Source organism: Gossypium raimondii, chromosome 12 (assembly GCF_025698545.1).
Source record: "Gossypium raimondii isolate GPD5lz chromosome 12, ASM2569854v1, whole genome shotgun sequence".
Classification (NCBI taxonomy): Eukaryota; Viridiplantae; Streptophyta; class Magnoliopsida; order Malvales; family Malvaceae; genus Gossypium; species Gossypium raimondii.
Genome location: NC_068576.1, coordinates 36779009 through 36798672, shown reverse-complemented (window position 1 = coordinate 36798672; position 19664 = coordinate 36779009). Strand labels below are relative to the sequence as shown.

General features: G+C 34.6%; 1 protein-coding gene across 2 annotated transcripts; it reads right to left on the bottom strand.

Annotated features, from left to right (window-relative positions):
- Positions 1 to 6768: 6768 nt before the first annotated feature.
- On the bottom strand, positions 6769 to 14932 carry LOC105763898 (uncharacterized). Of its 2 annotated transcripts, XM_052624761.1 has the most exons (10): positions 13702 to 14932; positions 12771 to 12959; positions 12532 to 12624; positions 12239 to 12421; positions 12055 to 12157; positions 11766 to 11942; positions 10675 to 11001; positions 8585 to 10542; positions 7723 to 8303; positions 6769 to 7339 (listed from the first exon to the last, which is right to left on the bottom strand). In XM_052624761.1, exons 1-10 carry the CDS (start codon positions 13939 to 13941, stop codon positions 7336 to 7338), a joined length of 3855 nt encoding a protein of 1284 aa, XP_052480721.1. In that variant the 5' UTR covers positions 13942 to 14932; the 3' UTR covers positions 6769 to 7335. The 2 variants fall into 2 exon arrangements, with proteins under 2 accessions (XP_052480721.1, XP_012437755.1); XM_012582301.2 differs by having other exon boundaries at positions 8585 to 11001.
- Between the last annotated feature and the right edge of the window lie 4732 nt (positions 14933 to 19664).

The following is a 19664-nucleotide window of genomic DNA, read 5'->3' as shown; positions in this document are numbered from 1 at the left end:
GAAGTGGTTGGAAGTTGGTCGGAGCATCATCACACTATCCTTTGGCTCATTTCGGTATATGTAAAGAACTAAATTTTGGTATAATGGCATGTATAGGTGCAATTGGGTTATGGATGACAAATATGTGTTTTGGTTATAAATAGCCATTGGAATGGCTTGACTTGGACATATTTTTGTTATATATATATGTAACACCCCCCACCTGTATCCGTTGTCGGAATAAGGCACGAGGCATTACCGGAGTTTACTGAACATTTTCAATAATTCTGAGTCATTTATTATTCATATTCTGAAAATAATCATAACGTCCCTCTATTGGACCCTTAAAGCTCAAAACATTTATTAGGAACCTACTGGGATTAAATCGGAATCACAGGGAATTTTTTGCAGAATTCTAAATATATATATAGATTTTAATTTTTTTTTATTTCCGAATTAGGTGCAGGATTCATACGGGCGTATCACATAACAAATATTTTTATAAGAAATTACATAATTGAAACCTTTCCACTCTTTCATAAGATCAATTATATTTTCATCTAAGCACTTACCATTCCAATGCACCTTATAATTAAACATATACCATTCAACAGTAATTTGGCACTTGCCTAAACTTCAAGCAACAACATTGGTTAGCGTACTTTAATGTTGACAAACTTATTTTCTCGCCATGTCTCACTTAAATTTATTACTTGTCCTAATACACATAATTTTCCTTGTATCAACGTATCAAAAATAGTCTCATATTTACATGTCATGATACATATCATTTTCTTGTTGTTTCTTCTTAAATATAAATCATTCAATTCATTATGACAATATTTCATGTACCATAATTTTCTATAAGTTCAATGTATATTTATTCCAAGAGAGTTCATAATCTTGAATATGCATAATTATCGGGAAGTTTCACATACATGTATTTTCCATGTCATATTTCAAGATATCAAATAATTATCATTTCTATGTATTTCAAGTTTGATTTCATGATTTTAAGTAGTTATCATTTTCTATTTTTATCTCGTTAAATTTCTCAGAATTTCGATGGATTTTCAGAGGTACACTTTAGTGTACAAATTCGGGTCCGTCAATTCATATTCATGTGCGCACATTTTTCAATTCAGAGAGCACACTCCTGCAAACCTCATTTCTTACAGCAAGATTACCAGTCCAGGCTAAATCCCCTACAATGACAATTACTCTAATGAGCTTGGATCTGAATTACTAGTCCAGGCTCAATTCAGACCCTAATTCGGATTACTCGTCCGGACTAAATCTATTTTCCACATATTCTTCGGGAGGGCTATATCAAGATCACCGGTCCGGGATAGATCTTTTACACTATATTCTTCGGGAGGGCTTTATCAGGATAGGATCACCCGTCCGGGCTAGATCCTTTTTACCGTCAATTCCTTTTCAGAGATCCATCGAATTTTCCTTCCATTCAACTGGGATTTCTTCCCCTTTTTTATCAAATATATCAATATTTCATCAATTTTCATACAATGAACATTCAAATCATATTCACATCAATAACAACATTTCAAGCATTTAAGAATATAATTCAAGTTACACGAACTTACCTCGTTACTTGTTCATGTTTACAATTTCACTAATACGATGTCTTTTCTTTTCCACGTTCAAGTCTCATATTTGAGTCATTCAGATCTTTATAAATAAATTTGATCATCATTTTCATTCATTTCATATTCGATACATTCAATTAATGTTGTAGGTAAGATTACTATTTTACCCTAAGCTTTTAATTAATGACGATTTTTAATCCTTAGGCTCAAAAAATAAATTCTTGTAATTTAAATAAATAAACAATCCAATTCATGCAATTTGGTCATTTTGACAATTTTACAAAATTACCCATAAAGTTTTAGTTTTATTCAATTTAGTCCCCGAGCCTAAAACATGCAAATTATCCATGCTAGCTGAATATTCATATATATATTTTCCTCCTCCTCCTCTCCATTCCACATCCTTATTTTATATAACATGCTTATAAGTAAAATTATCTATGATTTCACTATTTACTTGTAAATGTATTCAAAGTTATCTATTTGAGTCATAATCACTAAATTATTTTTATCTTGAGCTACAGAACTCCAAATAAGGATCCGCAAATTTTTCCTGAAACTAGACTCACATATCTTATTACCATAAAATTTTCAAAATTTTTGGTGTAGCCAATAAGTACAGTTTATTCTTTAAAGTCACCTATGTTCTGCTGTCTGACAGTTCCACCCTTCTTCACTAAAACTTAATTATCTCCTCGTACGAGATTCGAATGATGTAACCGTTTGTTTCTATTGAAAATAGACTCATTCAGGATTTTAAATATATAAATTTAAGCCCCTAATTATTTTTATTAAATTTTTTATGATTTTCCAAAATCAAAACAGGGGAACCCGAAATCATTCTGACATTTTCTCACAAAATTTATTATATCTCATGATTTACAATTTCATTACTTACATGATTTACAATTTCATTACTTACACCGTTTCTTCTATGAGAAACTAGACTCAATAAGATTTAATTCTATATTTTTCATCCTCTAATTAAATTTATACAATTTTGGAAAATTTTCAAAGTCGATTCTTTGCTATCTCAAAATTGTTTTAATGTAAAATGTTGATAACTAAATTTATAACACTTTCCTTTCCTTTCTCTTCAATATTTTCTATCGCTTTCTTTATTTCCTTTACTAACATAACAAGAATATAGAACCTTATATAAGGAAACTCTACATTAACATTAATTTCCTACTTTTTCAATAATATCAAACTCAAAAATATATTGAAATCTTAATGTTCTTACCTTGTGCTATTGACTTCAATCTTTAACTTGATTTTCTCTCTCCTCCAGCTTCTATTTCTTGAATCTAACTTGATATTCTAGCTCCCCATTGTCTCCTTAATATTTTTCTCTCTTGGAAGCTATGGAAATTCTTTTGATTTTTAGGTGAAAATGGTGGATTTTTGGTAAAAAGGACCAAATTGTAAAGAAAAGAAAATTTTCTTTCTTTCTTCTTCTTCTCACGTTGGTTCATGGGAAAGATGATGAATTCTCTTCATCTTTCCTCCCTTTTATATTAATCATTTAATAATAAAATAATACTAAAAATCTTGATAAAATATTAATTAAATAACATTTTTCTAATTAATTAATTAAAAATATCACCAACATCATCATTACCTTCTAAAATTCTCTCTTTCTAATTGACCATTTTTCCCTTTATAATCTTTTGAAATTATGTCCTTGAGTCATCACTTAATTTGGTAAAATTACAATTTAGTCCCTTAAAATTCTTCACCTTTTCAATTTGGTCCTAATTCATCCATTTTCCTTAGTTTCTAGATTATTCCACCCTTAAAATATTTAGACTATTGATCCTTCAATTTTTTCATATTTACACTTTAACCCCTCAAATTTTGGGTATTTACTCTTTGGCAACAAAGTTTTTCTCACTTTTGCGATTTAATCCTTTCTTGAATTAATATGTCATAATATATTGCCCAATGTTGACATAACTCAAAATTACCCTTTTATCACTTTATTTCCTTATTTTACTATATCGGGATATTATCTTACTATAGTAATTTTCGGGGTATTACAATATATGTGTGGCTTCTTCATGTTTGTTGTGTTTAATGTGATTGAGTGATGGATAAGTTATAAGCATATTGATGTATGAGATGAGGTAATACAGTTGGTATAAGTAAGTAAATAGATGTTTTGATTAATATGGTAAATTTGAATGTTAAGAAACGAGGTATATGACATGATTATGACTTGGTTTTGGTTTAGTTTAAATGTCTTGAATTGGTTATTGAATGTGTTAAAATGTTAATGTAGGTGGAAGACCAAATGGGTGAGAAATATGGCTTAGAAATGGTCTTATTTCGTCCACACAGGCAAAGACGGGCGTATGTCTCAGCCGTGTATAACACACGGCCTAGCAAATGGGCGTGTGTCTTGATCGTGTGTCCCCTGCTTCTTAAAATTTTCAAAACAGAATGCTCAGAATTTCTCACACGGTGTGGCACACGAGCATGTGGCTTGGCCGTGTGACCCCTGCACTTAAACACGACCTAGCACACTGGCATGTGACTTGGCCGTGTGACCCAAGTCAGAGAGTTACACGGGTATGAACACAGGTTGGGACACGATCGTGTGCCCTATTTTGAATGCCCACATGGCCTGAGACAAGGGCGTGTCTCTTGTCCGTGTGGCACGCGGCCTGGCCACACGGGCGTGTGTCCCCTGCACCTTGGAAAAATTTTGATATTTTATGAAAAATTTTCTGAGTTTCCAGTTTAGTCCTGTTCTTGTTTCTAATGTATGTTTTGGGCCTTGAGGGCTCATATAGGGGAATTTAAGAATAATATCTTACATGAATGTTAAATAATATGAAATGTCAGAATTTGATCTATTAATTTCGGTAATCTTTTGTAACCCTGTTTCGGTGACGGATATGGGTTAGGGGTGTTACACTCACCTCACTCGAAGACCTCACCAGTCGTGACTTATGGCAGTCCACCCTCAACAAAGTTTCCTGAGCCCGTTCCTATAACCTCCTAACCAACCCCCACGACCACCTTATCTATCTTACCTACAACATTCTCACACTCTCAAAACTACGTTGTTTTACGGATTCTTCAAATGAGCTCTACACTCTCAATGACTAAAACAGTCACCATACGAAACTTACCTCCAACTTTAATCAAACCAGTTTGGTTCCATGCTCCTTTTCTCTCTTCGATTCATCCATGCTCGGCTTTCAATCAAGTTTGCTTGGGAATATTCAAGAAGGTTTAGATCAATTTTATCATTTGCTTAACTTTATTCTTCAAAAAATAAAAGAAAATGAAATGAATAATCTACATGATTCTGTAAAAGTTTGGGAACAAAAACAATTTATTTTAAATATAAAGAATTTAATTCATGTTTAGATTTGATTAAGGATGTGATTTTTATATTGATTAATTAGATCCAATTTTAGTTTCAAAATTAGGTTATATTGAAATTGAGATTTGATTAAGAATGATTGATATTCGATTTTCAATGAAATTCAATTTAGGAGCCATATGAAAGAAACAAGGACTTGGTTTATTTGGTGGGGAAAGATTATGTTCCTGTGGTGAAGAATACAAGAAGAGAGAAAAATAACGGGAAAGAAGAAAAGGAAAATTAAAAATTAAAAAAAATTAAAAAAATAAAAATATAGGGACTAAATTTAACAAATGAAAAACATAGAAAAACTACCGTAAAAGAAATGGAGAAGGGAGGAACACAAAGGGAGAATGAGAAGAGGATGGGAAAAAAAAGTTCAAAAAACATAAAAGAAAAAATTTAAATTACTCAAAATGAAAAAAGATATAGGTACTAATTGTATAATTTAACCTAAAATTTTCGTTTGAAATTATTATTTAACGTGCCACATCAACTTACCGTTACATCGTTAATGGCAATTAATGCTCAGTAACTAAAATATTACAACACAATAACATGACTAAAATATAATCTAAGATAAACAAAAGCGACTATTTTAATAATCTATCCTAAATCAAAACGTGCGATTAAAAAGTGGCATGAGGGAGGGGGTGGTAGAGGTGCTCATGGGCCGGGCCGGGTTCGGGCCTGGCCCATAAAAAATTTTGGCCCGGGCCCGGCCCTGCCCGAAATATGGGCCTAAGATTTTGTCCAGACCCGACCCGGGAAAAAAATCATAAGCCCGAGCCCGGCCCGGCCCATTTTTATTTTAAAAATTTTAAAAAATTTAAAAAAAAAGTATTTTAAAAATATTTTAAAATTAAAAAAAAGTATTTTAAAAATATTTTAAAATTAAAAATTAAAAAAGTATGTAAAAATATTTTAAAATTTAAAAATAAATATATTTATTATATCGGGCGGGCGGGCCCAGCCAAAAAGTGGTGCCGAGGCCTGGCCCGTTTTCTAAACGGGCCTCATTTTTTTGCCCAAGCCCATATTTCGGGCCTATATTTTTACCCAAACCCTCCCATATTTCGAGCGGGCCGTCGGGCCAGGCCGAGCCGCCCGGCCCATGAGCACCTCTAGGGGTTGGGCACTTAACTTCTTTTTTTTTTCATAAATTTGTCTCACACTGAAGTGGGAAAAGAAATTGAAAAGACAATATGATAATTTTAAGCCGCTAAATTTGTTGTGTGTCCAAAGCAAGGGACAATAAAAACCAGCTACAATCTTATATCTTGCAAATTCTTATTACAATAAATGATTGTGACACTTTGTCAGACCTGGAAATATATACTGTTACATATATACAAACACATGAAGATGTGAGGGAAAGCATCTATTTTAAGGTAAGTTATATATATACAAATATTGAAATGATTTGAACCAAATCCGAATCTGAAACTAGCTATTTTAAGGTACGATATATGGCTATACAGGTTAAAAGGGGCCAAAATAAATTACCCGAGTTTGAAGTGACCGAATGATGAAATGATCTGTACCGGCAACTAAAACCCGAAACGACCTATTTCAATGAATTGCATAAGTTGAAAGGACCAAATGAATAACTAGACCAAACAATAGCCAGCCAAAATAACCCAAGTGAGCCAGACCCGAAACTATATAGATATATGATTGCACAGGATCAAGGGACCGAAATGGCCAAAACCCGAAAATCAAATATGTAGGATAATTCAGAATGGGCTGAAGAACCTCAAAATCTGACACAAAAGGATTTAAATTACACACACAACTTGGTTCCTGTTTTTGAAAATTTGTAATTTCTAATCTTCTTTTAACGATGGAAAATGTTATCAATACACTGGTAACTTTCAACATTTGGAAGTTAACAAAAAGAGAGCTAATATTATAAGGATCAAAAATGAAAAACCCTATTTAAGATTTTCTTATAAAATGATATAAAACTCAGTTGTAATCCTAAGGAGCTCCTATTTCAGTTACATCGTGTAGAACCCTAAATTTTAACTCTTTTTCTCTCTTCTTTTTTACCTTCCGAGTCCTGCATTCTTTTTCAGTTTCCACCAATACCCTGTCGCATCTTCAAAAACAGAGCACCTCCGAAAATGATTTCCATCATTTGTTAGTGTACATACAAAGCACAAGCCAAGAAGCATGCGTGACCGACCGTCTTGCAAGAAAAAACCAAATCAGAAAATGCACTTCTTGCTTTTATGAGATGAGAACCAAAAAAACCGCCAGGTAAAGGGAGGCTTTTAGCGTTATAAGATTCTCCCACCGTCGTTTCTTCCTTCAAAAGGGAAGGGGGGTCGGGGGAATCCTCATCTTTCGACTGTTAACTCTATGGGCCACTCATCTGTTAAGATTAATAGATGAGTGCATTGTAACACAATCCAATTGAAACAAAAGAAAGATAAATTAGAATGGTTAAGGAAAAAACTTCAAAGGGATTATGATCCAATTTTGAACACAATTCAGTTGCCACATATCTATCCACTAGTGTCGAGGTTTATGACTAAGAGACGACCCACTGCAAAAACCAGAACACCAGCATGGAAGAGGGTGGCAGCAAGTAGGCTATATCGGCAGCTACCATAGAAATTACTACACCATCTATGCTGTTGCTAGACCAGCAAAAGCAGTCGCGGAACATGATAGACGCATAGTAGTTTTCAGGGTGGCAGGTTTTACTAAAGTTTTCAAAAGAAACTACCTAAGACAAGCAAGAAGTTAAATTACCTTTGCAGGTGGGGTGAAGGAGGTTGGTCATGTGAAGACCGTTGAGAAGTACCATGGAACCTTTGCTCATCGAATACCCCACCTGAGCTGCTTCCATCACTTGGCTGCGATACTTCATTCATGCCTGAGTAACCCACTGGTCCAAGAGAGCCAAACTCAAGCTGTTCAACAGGGGAATCATACGGGTATAGCATGACAACAGATGGCATGGTAGGCCCATTTGATGATACTCCATTGGGGTTCATAGATGGCAGTGGGTACATGCCATAAGGCATGCTGCCTGAACTACTTTGTGATGAGTTTGAGCGGACTGGTCCATTACGAGATTGGTATGACGTAAATGAATCATGCCTATGTGAGCCCCAAGGCCTATCAGTTCTGCTCTCACCAGCAACGCCAGACAATTGGTCAAAGGTGAACCTTGATTTTTCATTTTGATTGCGATTATGGCTCCGTCCAGCAGTTCTGGACTTTGAATTGCCATTCCAGTTTCCTTCTCTATCACCATGGTGGTCATTTCTATCATAATTATATTTTCCCCTCCTCGAATTCACAGAATGGCGTTCTCTCATTGAAACTTTCTGAAAATGGGAAAAAATCATATAAAAAGGTTATTGAAGGTTATATAGTTCCTCAAGGTTAAAATATAAGATCGCTTCAAAAAAATTAACGCAATGGACAATTGTAGTTGCATCACAAGACATATAACATTGAAAATCAAGCAGTGCATGCCCTATTAATGGAGAAAGAGGGGAAAAACAGGACCATGTACCCAACATTACCCTCCACAAAGTACGCAAAGTAAAAGAGCAAAACCTTAAGGTAATAAAGGCTCATTAAAGATTGACAATATGCGACTTACAGGGTTTGGCAGGTATGTCCCAGTACCACTGCGATATCTTGGCATTTCATCAACATACCGTTGATAAACACTGGAAGGTCTATTTGGAACAGATTGGAGAGGAGAAACAGGAACAACACGAGGCCCATAATTCATGAACTGAGAAAAGAGATTCACATTTGATGGAGGTCTACCAGGACCATCCCATGGGAAATGACCTTGTAAATAGACAGGTGGCACCACAACAGGCGAAGGATAAATCAGAGGAGGATATCGTGGATTTTGACAAAACCGTCCGTACTGCAGATTTTGCCAATGGCTAGCAATGTCACCGTTAAGAATGTCAGGTTTATGCTCAGATGGATCAAGAGATGCAACCTTTCTTGTAGAACTAGAAGTACTTGATACCTCAGACTGATCGGGTCCCTCAGACTCAAAATTTTGACCTGAATCATTGTTCTCCAAATTTTCATCCCAATTAAAATGGCACGTTGATGCATCTGGAGTTCCTGCTTCTGACGGAATGTTGTAAACAGGGCATAACAAAAATGGAACCGGTGGTCCTGTTATTGTGAAGGCCAGGGGAGGAACTCCAGAATTATCCATAGCTCTTTGCCCAGAACCTGGACCTAAGAGAAATGGAGCAATAGGCATCAGCGGATCTGAACCACTTGTCTGAGATGCCTCGAATCCAGGCATTTGATGGCTTGGAACAGACAAAGAACCAAGCAGTTGAGGTCCAGCAGTTCTTTCTGCCATTTCAGAGCCCACATTTGATGGTGGATTCCATTCTCTGCCTTCATCATCTGCCTGAGAGGAATGTTCAGATACACTCTTACCTTTCCCACTAGCAGCAGAAGGAAGTACAGAAGCAGCTGTTTTCCTACCCTGTTTCTCCCTAGTGGGTTTAGAGACCTTTGCTGATGAACCTTCCCAAGAACTTTCGAATGAGGCTTTACTTCTGAGTGAACTAGTGTGCAAAGCATGCAAGGATCTTGAATTTGCAGTTCTTTCATCAACGTATACATCATTACCTCTGTTATCTTGATACTGGGACACATCGACATAATCTTCCCTAGTTGATCCTCGAGTTTCTTTAGATGACTTTTGTTGGACGTTAGTAGAACTACCAGTGCTGCCTGCTCTAGAATGAGGAACAAAATTATAGCCAGCAGAAGTTGACAGTTGCTTATCATTCAAATGAAGCATTTCAAAACCTCCATTATCAAGGTCATAACCACCACTAGAGCCCCTGTCCTGTTCATGCCACGACTCATGTTCCACTTCTGGTTGATTCATTTCTGAAGAACCAAAATTTTCACTAGAAGGCTCAATTTGATCCTCTGGGTTTGAGGCTAATCCAACTCCAGAAAAATAATGAGCCAAAGGGGAAGAGACCAATCCTTGGGGAAACATTTGAAAATTTGTAGGAAGAATTCCGCTCAAATTTCTCTGATTATATCCCATTGATAGAGATTGAATATGAAAAGGCAAGTGACCTACAGCTAAATTTAATGGAACTGGAATCTGACCATTAAAGCCATGAGCTGTAGATGCCATCAAATTCACTAGATCTTGCTCTTCCTGTGGCATAACTTGTGTACCCGGAATTGATGAAAAATCCTGACCCATAGTACCCAAGCCTAAATCATCTTGGTAACTATTTAGAGGACCGTTTGGGTTAGCAACAGCATTGACACTCTGGCGTGCTGAGGCGTGCCTAACAGATGAAGGATCATCATGTGAAGATTTAATGTTATGACTGGCCGTCATATCAGATTCAATACTCTTCCTCCCATTATTATCTGACCTCACGGAAGCAATCTGGGTTTTCCCACCCTCTGGCACTCTGTTCCGCCTTCCCTGAGAAGTAACTTCCCCATATGTTTCGGTAAGCTCAGGACTAGAACGCGTCCTTGCAAAAAGATATCTTCCTTGAACATCAGTCACCAAGTTTTCTTTAGCATTAGAACTCTGACCTGTATCATTACACACATTCTTATTGGAATTAGAATCCCGCCTAACCTTATCAGAGGTCTTTGAGTTGCTTGTGCTACCATAACTCTTTTGGCTCTGAGTACGAGAAACAGTGGATACATCACTAGTCTTACTTGTGCTTTCTGAAGGATGAATTAAATGCTGAGAGGAAACACCAACTCCTTCAGCTTGAGTGTCACAACCAGAGGAAATATCATTTCCTCTGCTGTTTGAAGTGTTCCTGACATTATTAGATCCATGAGCATTGTCCGAATTTGACAACCTCAAGCGATACAGATCGTTCCCAGGTGCATCAGGGCGTTGGCCACTGCCATGCCTTTCCCATGTATTCATGAAGAATTGATTTACTTCATGATGGAGGTCTTCTTTGGGACAATCAAGTAACCTGGCCAACTTATTAGCTCCAAATGCAAAGGCACTGCGTATCCTAAAGAAGTTACCTGGAAATAACACATTATTTTTATGCACAAATAAACCTGTTATTAGCAGTGCATAAAGGCCACCAGAAAATTGACAACTATTCCAAAAGCAACACGACTCCTAAAAAGATCTGTATGGCCGAACATGTAGAAATTTTAATACCATCCATCTTCGATTCATGACAAGCTTAATCACATAAGTTTCCAGTAAGTGCCAAAACTGTGAAGAAGTAAACAAAATAAAGATTCTAAACGTTTACAATCACCTTTCTGCATGCCAATAACAGTCTCTTCAACTTACTTTCTACAGATTTAAGTTCAATATTTCAAAAGTTCTTAGCATGTGACTCTCTTAATCAGATAAGTTCCCAAAAAGTGACAAAATAAAGATTCTAGACATTTAATATCAGCTTTCTGCCTGCCAATAATAGTCCCTTCAACTTACTTTCTACTGATTTAAGCTCAATATTTCAATAGTTCTTAGCATGTCTCTTAATCAGATAAGTTCCCAATAAGTGACAAAACCGTGCAGAAATAGACAGAACTAAGATTCTAACTGTTTACCATCATCTTTCTTCTGTCGAATAAAAGGAACATGATGACAAAAAGGATGTTTTAATAGATCAAATAGTTTTGAAATTATTAGAAACTTATGACCAACAAAAGCATGCAATCAAAACCAGATGCATAAAATTGCTAGACAGAGGAGAAAAAAGTCACATAGATGCAGACAAACATCCAAAAGTACAACAGATAACCCTTCAATAGTTATAGATGTAAACTACCTTTACTAACACTACGCCCAAGGTTGTTATTTATACGCAAAGGATCAATCACATTGAAATGTTTAGAAACGAAGGGTTGGCCCTGATTTTCTTGGCAAACAGCATATCTGGAACTACAAGTGTCCAGGAAATATTTGCTAAGCAACAACTCTCCACCATCTTTTCGAGGAGGCTCAGCTGCAAAAGGTATTTCAAACACTTCAGTTAAGATTAGAAAACTGGCAAACATTCTGAAAGTAAAAGATTCTTGTTCACAGCTTAGCATTAGATGTTCCGGATATTGTAATACCTGTTATGTCTGGTAGAGAACTAATTGGAACAGGACCCCAGAGGCTAACACAAAAGTTTTCCCAATCAAACTTGCTAAAAAACTCAAGAAAACGATACAGAACCTATGTATGAAAAGGGGAAAAATCAGACAGATGTACAGGCAAAAGAAAAAGCCATTAAAATAGAAAGGAAAAACAAGCCACCTCAAGTGGTCCAGAAAAGGACTTATTGAAAACATGGAATATGTAAAGAACCAAGGTTTCCAGGGCATAAGTTGAGATAAGTCCATGATGAGCACCCAATATGCGGCTCTCATAATAACACCAGGCCTTTATCAATATGATGCTCCGTTTGAACAAATGGTTCTTATCTATCAAACGATCAACCTAAGCATGGGGATGTTAAGTTGAGTTTAAACTTGAACAAATATCCAAGAAACCATTCAAAAAATAAATCTGCAGAATTGTATTGCAGTGCCAGGATTTGCATTACTAACCTCTTCAAGGAAACAAAGGGTACATAAGCCACCAAGCTGATTAAATGAAATGTCTACCACAATATTTTCTACAAGACACTTAATTATCTTCACCTGAAAATTTATGAGAAAGAAAAGAACATATAAAAAAAAATCAGTGTATCAAGATAACATCAAGCAAATGTGCCACAAATGTGCACATTTTAATCAAAGAAATCAGGAGGAATTATGAAAAAATAAGGCATCTCATTCTGTCTAACCTCGGCCTGAATGTACTGAACTTCTTTTACTCGGAATTCAGCATTCTCGTTTTTTTCTTCATTTTCCAGCATATCCCGAACCTGATGAGCCCAAGTATCCTTCAAACTTTGATTCTTACTGAAGGCCGTCAAGTCAATATCCCCATCAGGCAAATATGTCTTGAGGGGCACAGACCCAAAAGTAAACACCTGTCAAAAAAAGGCAAGCAACTCCGTATTAAAACTGATCTATGAACTCGGTACGATAGACTAGAAAAATAAACTGCTTTTGATACAAGTTACATTCATGCCTCCACTCATCGAGCCAAACGTTAAATGTAAATAATGTAACTTTTTAGTCCTTTAAGTGATCAGCATTTATCCATGCCTTAACATTTTAAACCAAATATAGACTAAAAAAATAAACAGTATACACTATAAGTTACATTCATCATGCCTCCACTCATCGACCTGAATATGAAACCTAAAGATTGTAACTTATTAACCCTTCATGTGATCACCATTTAGGCATACACCTTAACATTTTAAACCAAATATAGACTAGAAAAAAAAACAGCATATATTATAAGTTACATACATGCCTTGACCCATCGACCCAAACATTAAATGTAAATAATGTAACTTTTAGTCCTTCATGTGATCACCATTTATCCATGCCTTAACATTTTAAACCAAATATAGACTAGAAACATACACGGCATACACTATAAGTTACATTCACGCCTCCACTCATAGACCCAATCATTAAATGTAAATAATGTAAATTTTTAGTCCTACATGTGATCACCATTTATTCATGCCTTAACATTTTAAACCAAATACATGGAAATAAAACTATACTATTAGTCATACACAACATAAAATGATATAATTCAATATAATGCCACTGATTAAGATAAAAACTACAATGGGAGTAGTCATTTGATCGGACCTGACAAGGGAAGCATTTAGAAATGAGGCGCTGTACATAATCAGCAACCGCGATACGGCGGCCTTCTGAGGGCGCATTTGGTTGAATGCAGGCAATGAGTTCAGCCGTTCTTTCCTCGGCCTTCATCCATCGTTCCGAATCGAGTACCCGAATCACCGAGGCAGCTTCGTTGGGTAACAACCCGTTCGGCAATAGCCCACTCGGTGGCTGCTGCACCACCCACCCTTCATGCTCTCCCATACAATCCTAAACCACTTTTTTCCTCCCTTAAAACAACCTTCTAAACCCACTCCCAATTGCCACAATACAACAAACAAACAAAAAAACAATGAAAATAACTTCAAAAATCAAAACCCCCCCACTCAATATGCAGTTTCCAGGTGAATCTATGATTTTTTTTTTAAACCCAAAAAAAAAACAAAAAAGAAAAAACTTTGAAATCAGTAACAGTTTTTTTCCTCTTTTAATTAATATCAAGCAACAAAAACCTAGATTATATTTAAAGTTTCTGAACTAAACAAAATGGCAAATGCAGTAAATACCGCCAAAACGAAGGAGATATTCCAATAAATTTCAAAGCTAAAATGACAAACCAAAAAAAAAAAGATGCTTCAAGTTTTTTTTTCCCTTCTTTTTTTTTCTTTCCTTGTCGATTAACAAAATCTACAAAAACCCTAGAAATTAAAAAAAAAGGAAAGAAAGTGGGAGAAAACGAAACCCTAAAAGGCAACGAAATGGGGAAAAACAATAAGGCCGGTGATATAATCAAAAACCCTAATTAGAAACAGCAACAAATCCTGAAAATTGAAGCAAGTATCTGCAAAATCAAAATGAAAACCCAGAAAAAAAAAAGCGAACAACAGAGACGAAATAGCAATTGCAAAATTAAAAAAGAAAACAAAAACCCGAAAAGAAGGGTATATAAAGGATCCCAAAAAAAACCCAAAAAAACCAGCAAACAAAATTACTACTTGTTGTTTAGGTTTTTGTGGTTTAAGTATATATCATAGAAAAAAAAAACAAAGAAACCAAAGGATTGAAGGGAAAAGGGGTGTGTTTGGTTACAAGAATAAGAGGCGTTACGAAGGTAATATAGTATATTTGTTTTGACGTCAGTGAAGTTCGTGCATTTGAGGGGCTTTTTTTTTTAATAATAATAATTTTAAATGACAAAAAGAATTGGGGAAGATGATGATAAAATTGATAATAGAATCTCTGCCAGAAAGAGAGAGAAAGAGATGAAGAACATAGAAAAATTGAAGAAATTATTTTTAAAAGAATAAAATATATAAAATTAAAACTTTTTTAAAATTAAAAGGATTTTGCTTTAGCATCGTATTAATCGTTAATTTCACCGTACATTTTTTTCGAAATATGGATAAGATTTTAATTTTATCTTTAATTTTTAAAATATTTTATCCAAATTTTGAAGTGTTTATATGAAAGTTAGGAGAAATTATTTTATGTGTCATTTCTATTATATGTCTCCTTTCAGTTATTTAGTGATAGTTCATCAATTTTTTTATGTTACTAATATATAATTTTGGTAATTTTTTACCCTAAATTCGAAAGCTCAAATTTTAAATTTAAAACCCTAAACGTTGAACCCTAATATCGAACTATGAATCTTAAACTCCAAATTAGAACTTCAAACCCAAATCATGAATCCCGAACCCTAAACCTCAAGGGTTTATGGTTTAGGATTTCGATTCAGGGTTCGAGTTTCGAGTTTGGGGTTCATGGTTTGGAGTTCAATGTTCAAGATTTTGGGTTTAGGATTCGGGGTTCGAAAAAAAAATTACCAAAATTATGCGTTAATGACATGGAAAAAATTATTGAAATGTCATTCAATAATTGGAAAGGAACCGTAGATGATGTGATGGGAAGAGTCTATAAAATAATTTCTCGAAAGTTAGCTTTGAATATAAATTTTAATTAATTTCTAAATTAGAAAATATATTAATATAAATTTTAAAGTGCTTGTATTAAAATTATACATATAGTATTTTTAATTTTTTCTAATGTAATGCCTAGAATTACGTATAATCCTCTAACTTTTAAATAGGAAGATAAACGTGTTTCAACATACTCAAATCCACATTCCCTTCCACCGGCAACAATAACAATTACAACTGAGCTAAAACTGATATGTTTAATTTTTTTATTGACTATTTTAAATATGTTTCATATCTAATAGAAAATTTTATTGATAGAACGCAAATAGTTTAAACACTTAATTAGAATAATTTGAAATTTGAGGATTTGTAAAGGAATTAACTTTTATAATTTACATTTTAATATTATTAAAATATAATAGTTTTTCCTTTAAGGGTAAACTATTAAAATAGTCACTTTTGTTTCTCTTAAGTTATATTTTAGTCACTTATATTTGGAATGTTACAGTTTAGCCACTTACGTTAACGTGTTGTAACATTTTAGTCACTGAGTCGTTAATTGTCATTAATGGTGTAACTGTAAGTTGACGTGGCATGTTAAACCATCATTTCAAACAAAAATTTCAGGTTAAACTATACAATCGGTCCCCCATATTTTTTTTGTTTTGAGCATTTTTTTCCTTTTATGTTCTTTTAACTTTCCCTTTTTTTTTTCCATTCTATTCTGCTTCTCCCTCTATTTTCCTCCCGTCTCCATCTTTTTAACGTAAAAGAAAAAAAAATAAATTGCTCAAAACAAAAAAATATAGGGACCAATTGTATAATTTAACCTAAAATTTTCATTTGAAATGATGATTTAATGTGTCACCTCAACTTACCATTACACCGTTAACGACAATTAACGCTCAATGATTAAAATGTTACAACACAATAACGTAAGTGACTAAAACGTAACATTTCAAATATAAATGACTAAAATGTAACTTAAGGAAAATAAAAGTGACTATTTTGGTAGTTTACCCTTCCTTTAATTGTTTAAAATATCTATGGTTATAAATAAAAGTATTTTTTAATGTAACTATTATATTAATTAGTTTTAAAGAGCATTGACATTAGAAATGTTTTTGTAATAAACTAGAAAAGGAATTAAATGTTCGCAAATGAAGGAGGAAAATTTAATATTGGAAATAAAAAAAAATGTTTGGTATGTATGGAAATTTAAGTAATAAATATAAATATTTTATTTTATATTTATAAATATTAAATTTTTATGAATTATTAGTTTGATATAGTGATAATTTCTATTTAAATATTAAAGTATTGAAAGTTGGTATTGATTAGAGGTGCTCATGGGCCGAGCCGAGTCCAACCAAAAATTTAGGACTATTTGTTAGGTTCGACCTGAAAATTGATTAAAAAATTTTGCCCAAGCCCAGCCCGAATAAAAATGCTAAAACCCGAATTCGACTTGGCCCGGCCTGGCCATATCTATTTTTTATATAATTTTTAAATATATATAACACATCAAAAATACTAAAAACATTAAAATAAATGTTTCCTAACAAATTGAAAATAAATTTTTAAAAAATATGTATACTTAAATAACACTAATTGTCCTTTCCCCGTACAGATTTGAGTACGAAAGGCCCACCCCAAAAAGCGAATAGTCCTTATCGCCACGCGGCTTAATCTCGATCACTCCCTCAAGAATAGGAGGCAATAATAGAGCGAATCCATCAGAGAGTACTCCACCACGAGCTGCCAAAGCACGCTCAGTCAAGAACGTAAAAGAGGTAGGATGGGCGGTTGGTCAGATCTAGTATGGATCGTACATGGACGGTAATTGGAGTCGGCGGCTCCCCTAGGTTCCCCCATCTAGGATCCTTGGGGAAGAGGATCAAGTTGGCCCTTAAGAACAGCTTAATGCACTATCTCCCTTCAACCCTTTGAGCGAAATGCGGCAAAAGGAAGGAAAATCCACGGACCAACCCCCTCGTCTCCACCCCGTAGGAACTACGAGATCACCCCAAGGACGTCTTCGGTATCCAGGGGTCGCGGACCGACCATAGAACCCTGTTCAATAAGTGGAATGCATTAGTCATGTCCGCTCTCGGGTTGGCGATGAAGGGTGGGAGAAGGGCAATCACTCATTCTTAAAACCAGATTCTTAAGACCAAAGAGTCGAAGGGGAAAGCTCTCCGCTGTTCTGGTTTTCTCAGAGAGATCCTCCGGAACCACAAGAATCCTTAGTTAGAATGGGATTCCAACTCAGCACCTTTTGAGATTTTTGAGAAGAGTTGCTCTTTGGAGAGCACAGTACGATGAAAGTTGTAAGCTGTGTTCGGGGGGAGTTATTGTCTATTGTTGGCCTCTATGGTAGAATTAGTCGGGGGCCTGAGAGGCGGTGGTTTACCCTATGGCGGATGTCAGCGGTTCGAGTCCGCTTATCTCCAACTCGTAAACTTAGCCGAAACAAAGCTATATGATAGTACCCAATTTTTTCGATTCGGCAGTTAGTTCGATCTATGATTTATCATTCATGGACGTTGATAAGATCCTTCCATTTCATTTAATAGCACCTTAGGATACAACTTAACAAGAAAATGCCTCTAAAATAATAACAAAATTAACACCAAACAAGTGTTATATAATATCCAAACAATAACAACAAAATAGTAGTAACATAATAGTGAAATAATAGTAAACTAGGGAGAAAACAACAATAAAATAGCATTAAAACAACAACAACAACAAAAAAAGACATTTTTTTGTCCTTTTGTGAATCCGGGTTGGGCTGGCCCAAGTAAAAAATGCCTTACCCGAGGTCTGTCCAATTTTTTAAACGAGCCTTATTTTTTTTCCAAACTTATTTTTGGAGCCTATATTTTTGTCCAAACCCTCCCACTTTTCAGGCAAGCCTTTGGGTTGGGCCAGATCTAGTAGAGATGTCAAGAGTCATTTAAAGTGGTTTCAGAAATTTTAGAAAATAATGGAATGTTCTCCTATTATTTTGGGAAAATATTTAATGATCGATTTTTTTCTTGTGATCTGACCGATGGTACGGTTATATATGGTGGCTTAATGTGATATGATCAATGGAACGGTTATATACGGCTTACTGTGATTTGATCAATGGAACGGTTATATAAAAAAAAATAGGCAACTGAGTCACGGTGGATCTTTTGGATGTGTGTTTTGATATTATTGGAGAGCATGTTGTCATATTATAGAGCTTTAATAAATAATATTTAAATCGGATTGGACCAATCGATTGGACTAGGAACCAATTAGGGTACTGGTCTGAAGATAGTCATTAAATCAATTGACCTTAAAATTAGTACCAAGAAATTGAATCAAACAAAAAACCAATTGAACTAGGTGATTAAACCGTTTTTTTTAATTTTTTATTAATTTATTTAATAGAACCGGATAGATCAACCAGGCTATCGATTGGATTGGTGAATTGGTGGCTTGACTAGTTCGACCACCAATTTGGTTTTGAAAACCTTGGGTTTAATATGAATTTGATGTGACCTGGAGTATTATTTATGTGCCGAGCACGTAGGAAAATAGGTGTTACAAAAAGAATCATACTTTGAATATAATGATCATGCAATATTTGATAAAGTGATCCCTTTAAATAAAGTAACATCTCGACTGTAATATATGATAAAATATAATGCAATTCAAATATAAAGTTTTAAAAGATAAAAAATAGCTATGTTAAAAAAAGATAAAATTAACTTAATAGATTGAGTTAGTTTAGTTAGCAGCGCTGTTATTACAATAAAAATAAAAACAACATATGTTGGAACGTATTTAAGCATGTTTTTCCTTTGATTTAAGGGTTTTACGATATTATGCATAGAAACAAGCATTTCATTTTTAAAATAAACATATTTTGTATTTGATACATAGCATTGTTTCTGCTTATTCCGTCAAAAAATAATTTTATATTGATTTTATATCTAGTAAATCAAATATGAGTGGTAAAATATAGAGTTGCCCATAGGTTAGATTGGGTCGGTCCTTTGGGATTTGATTTGACTTGACCTAAAATCTCGTTTC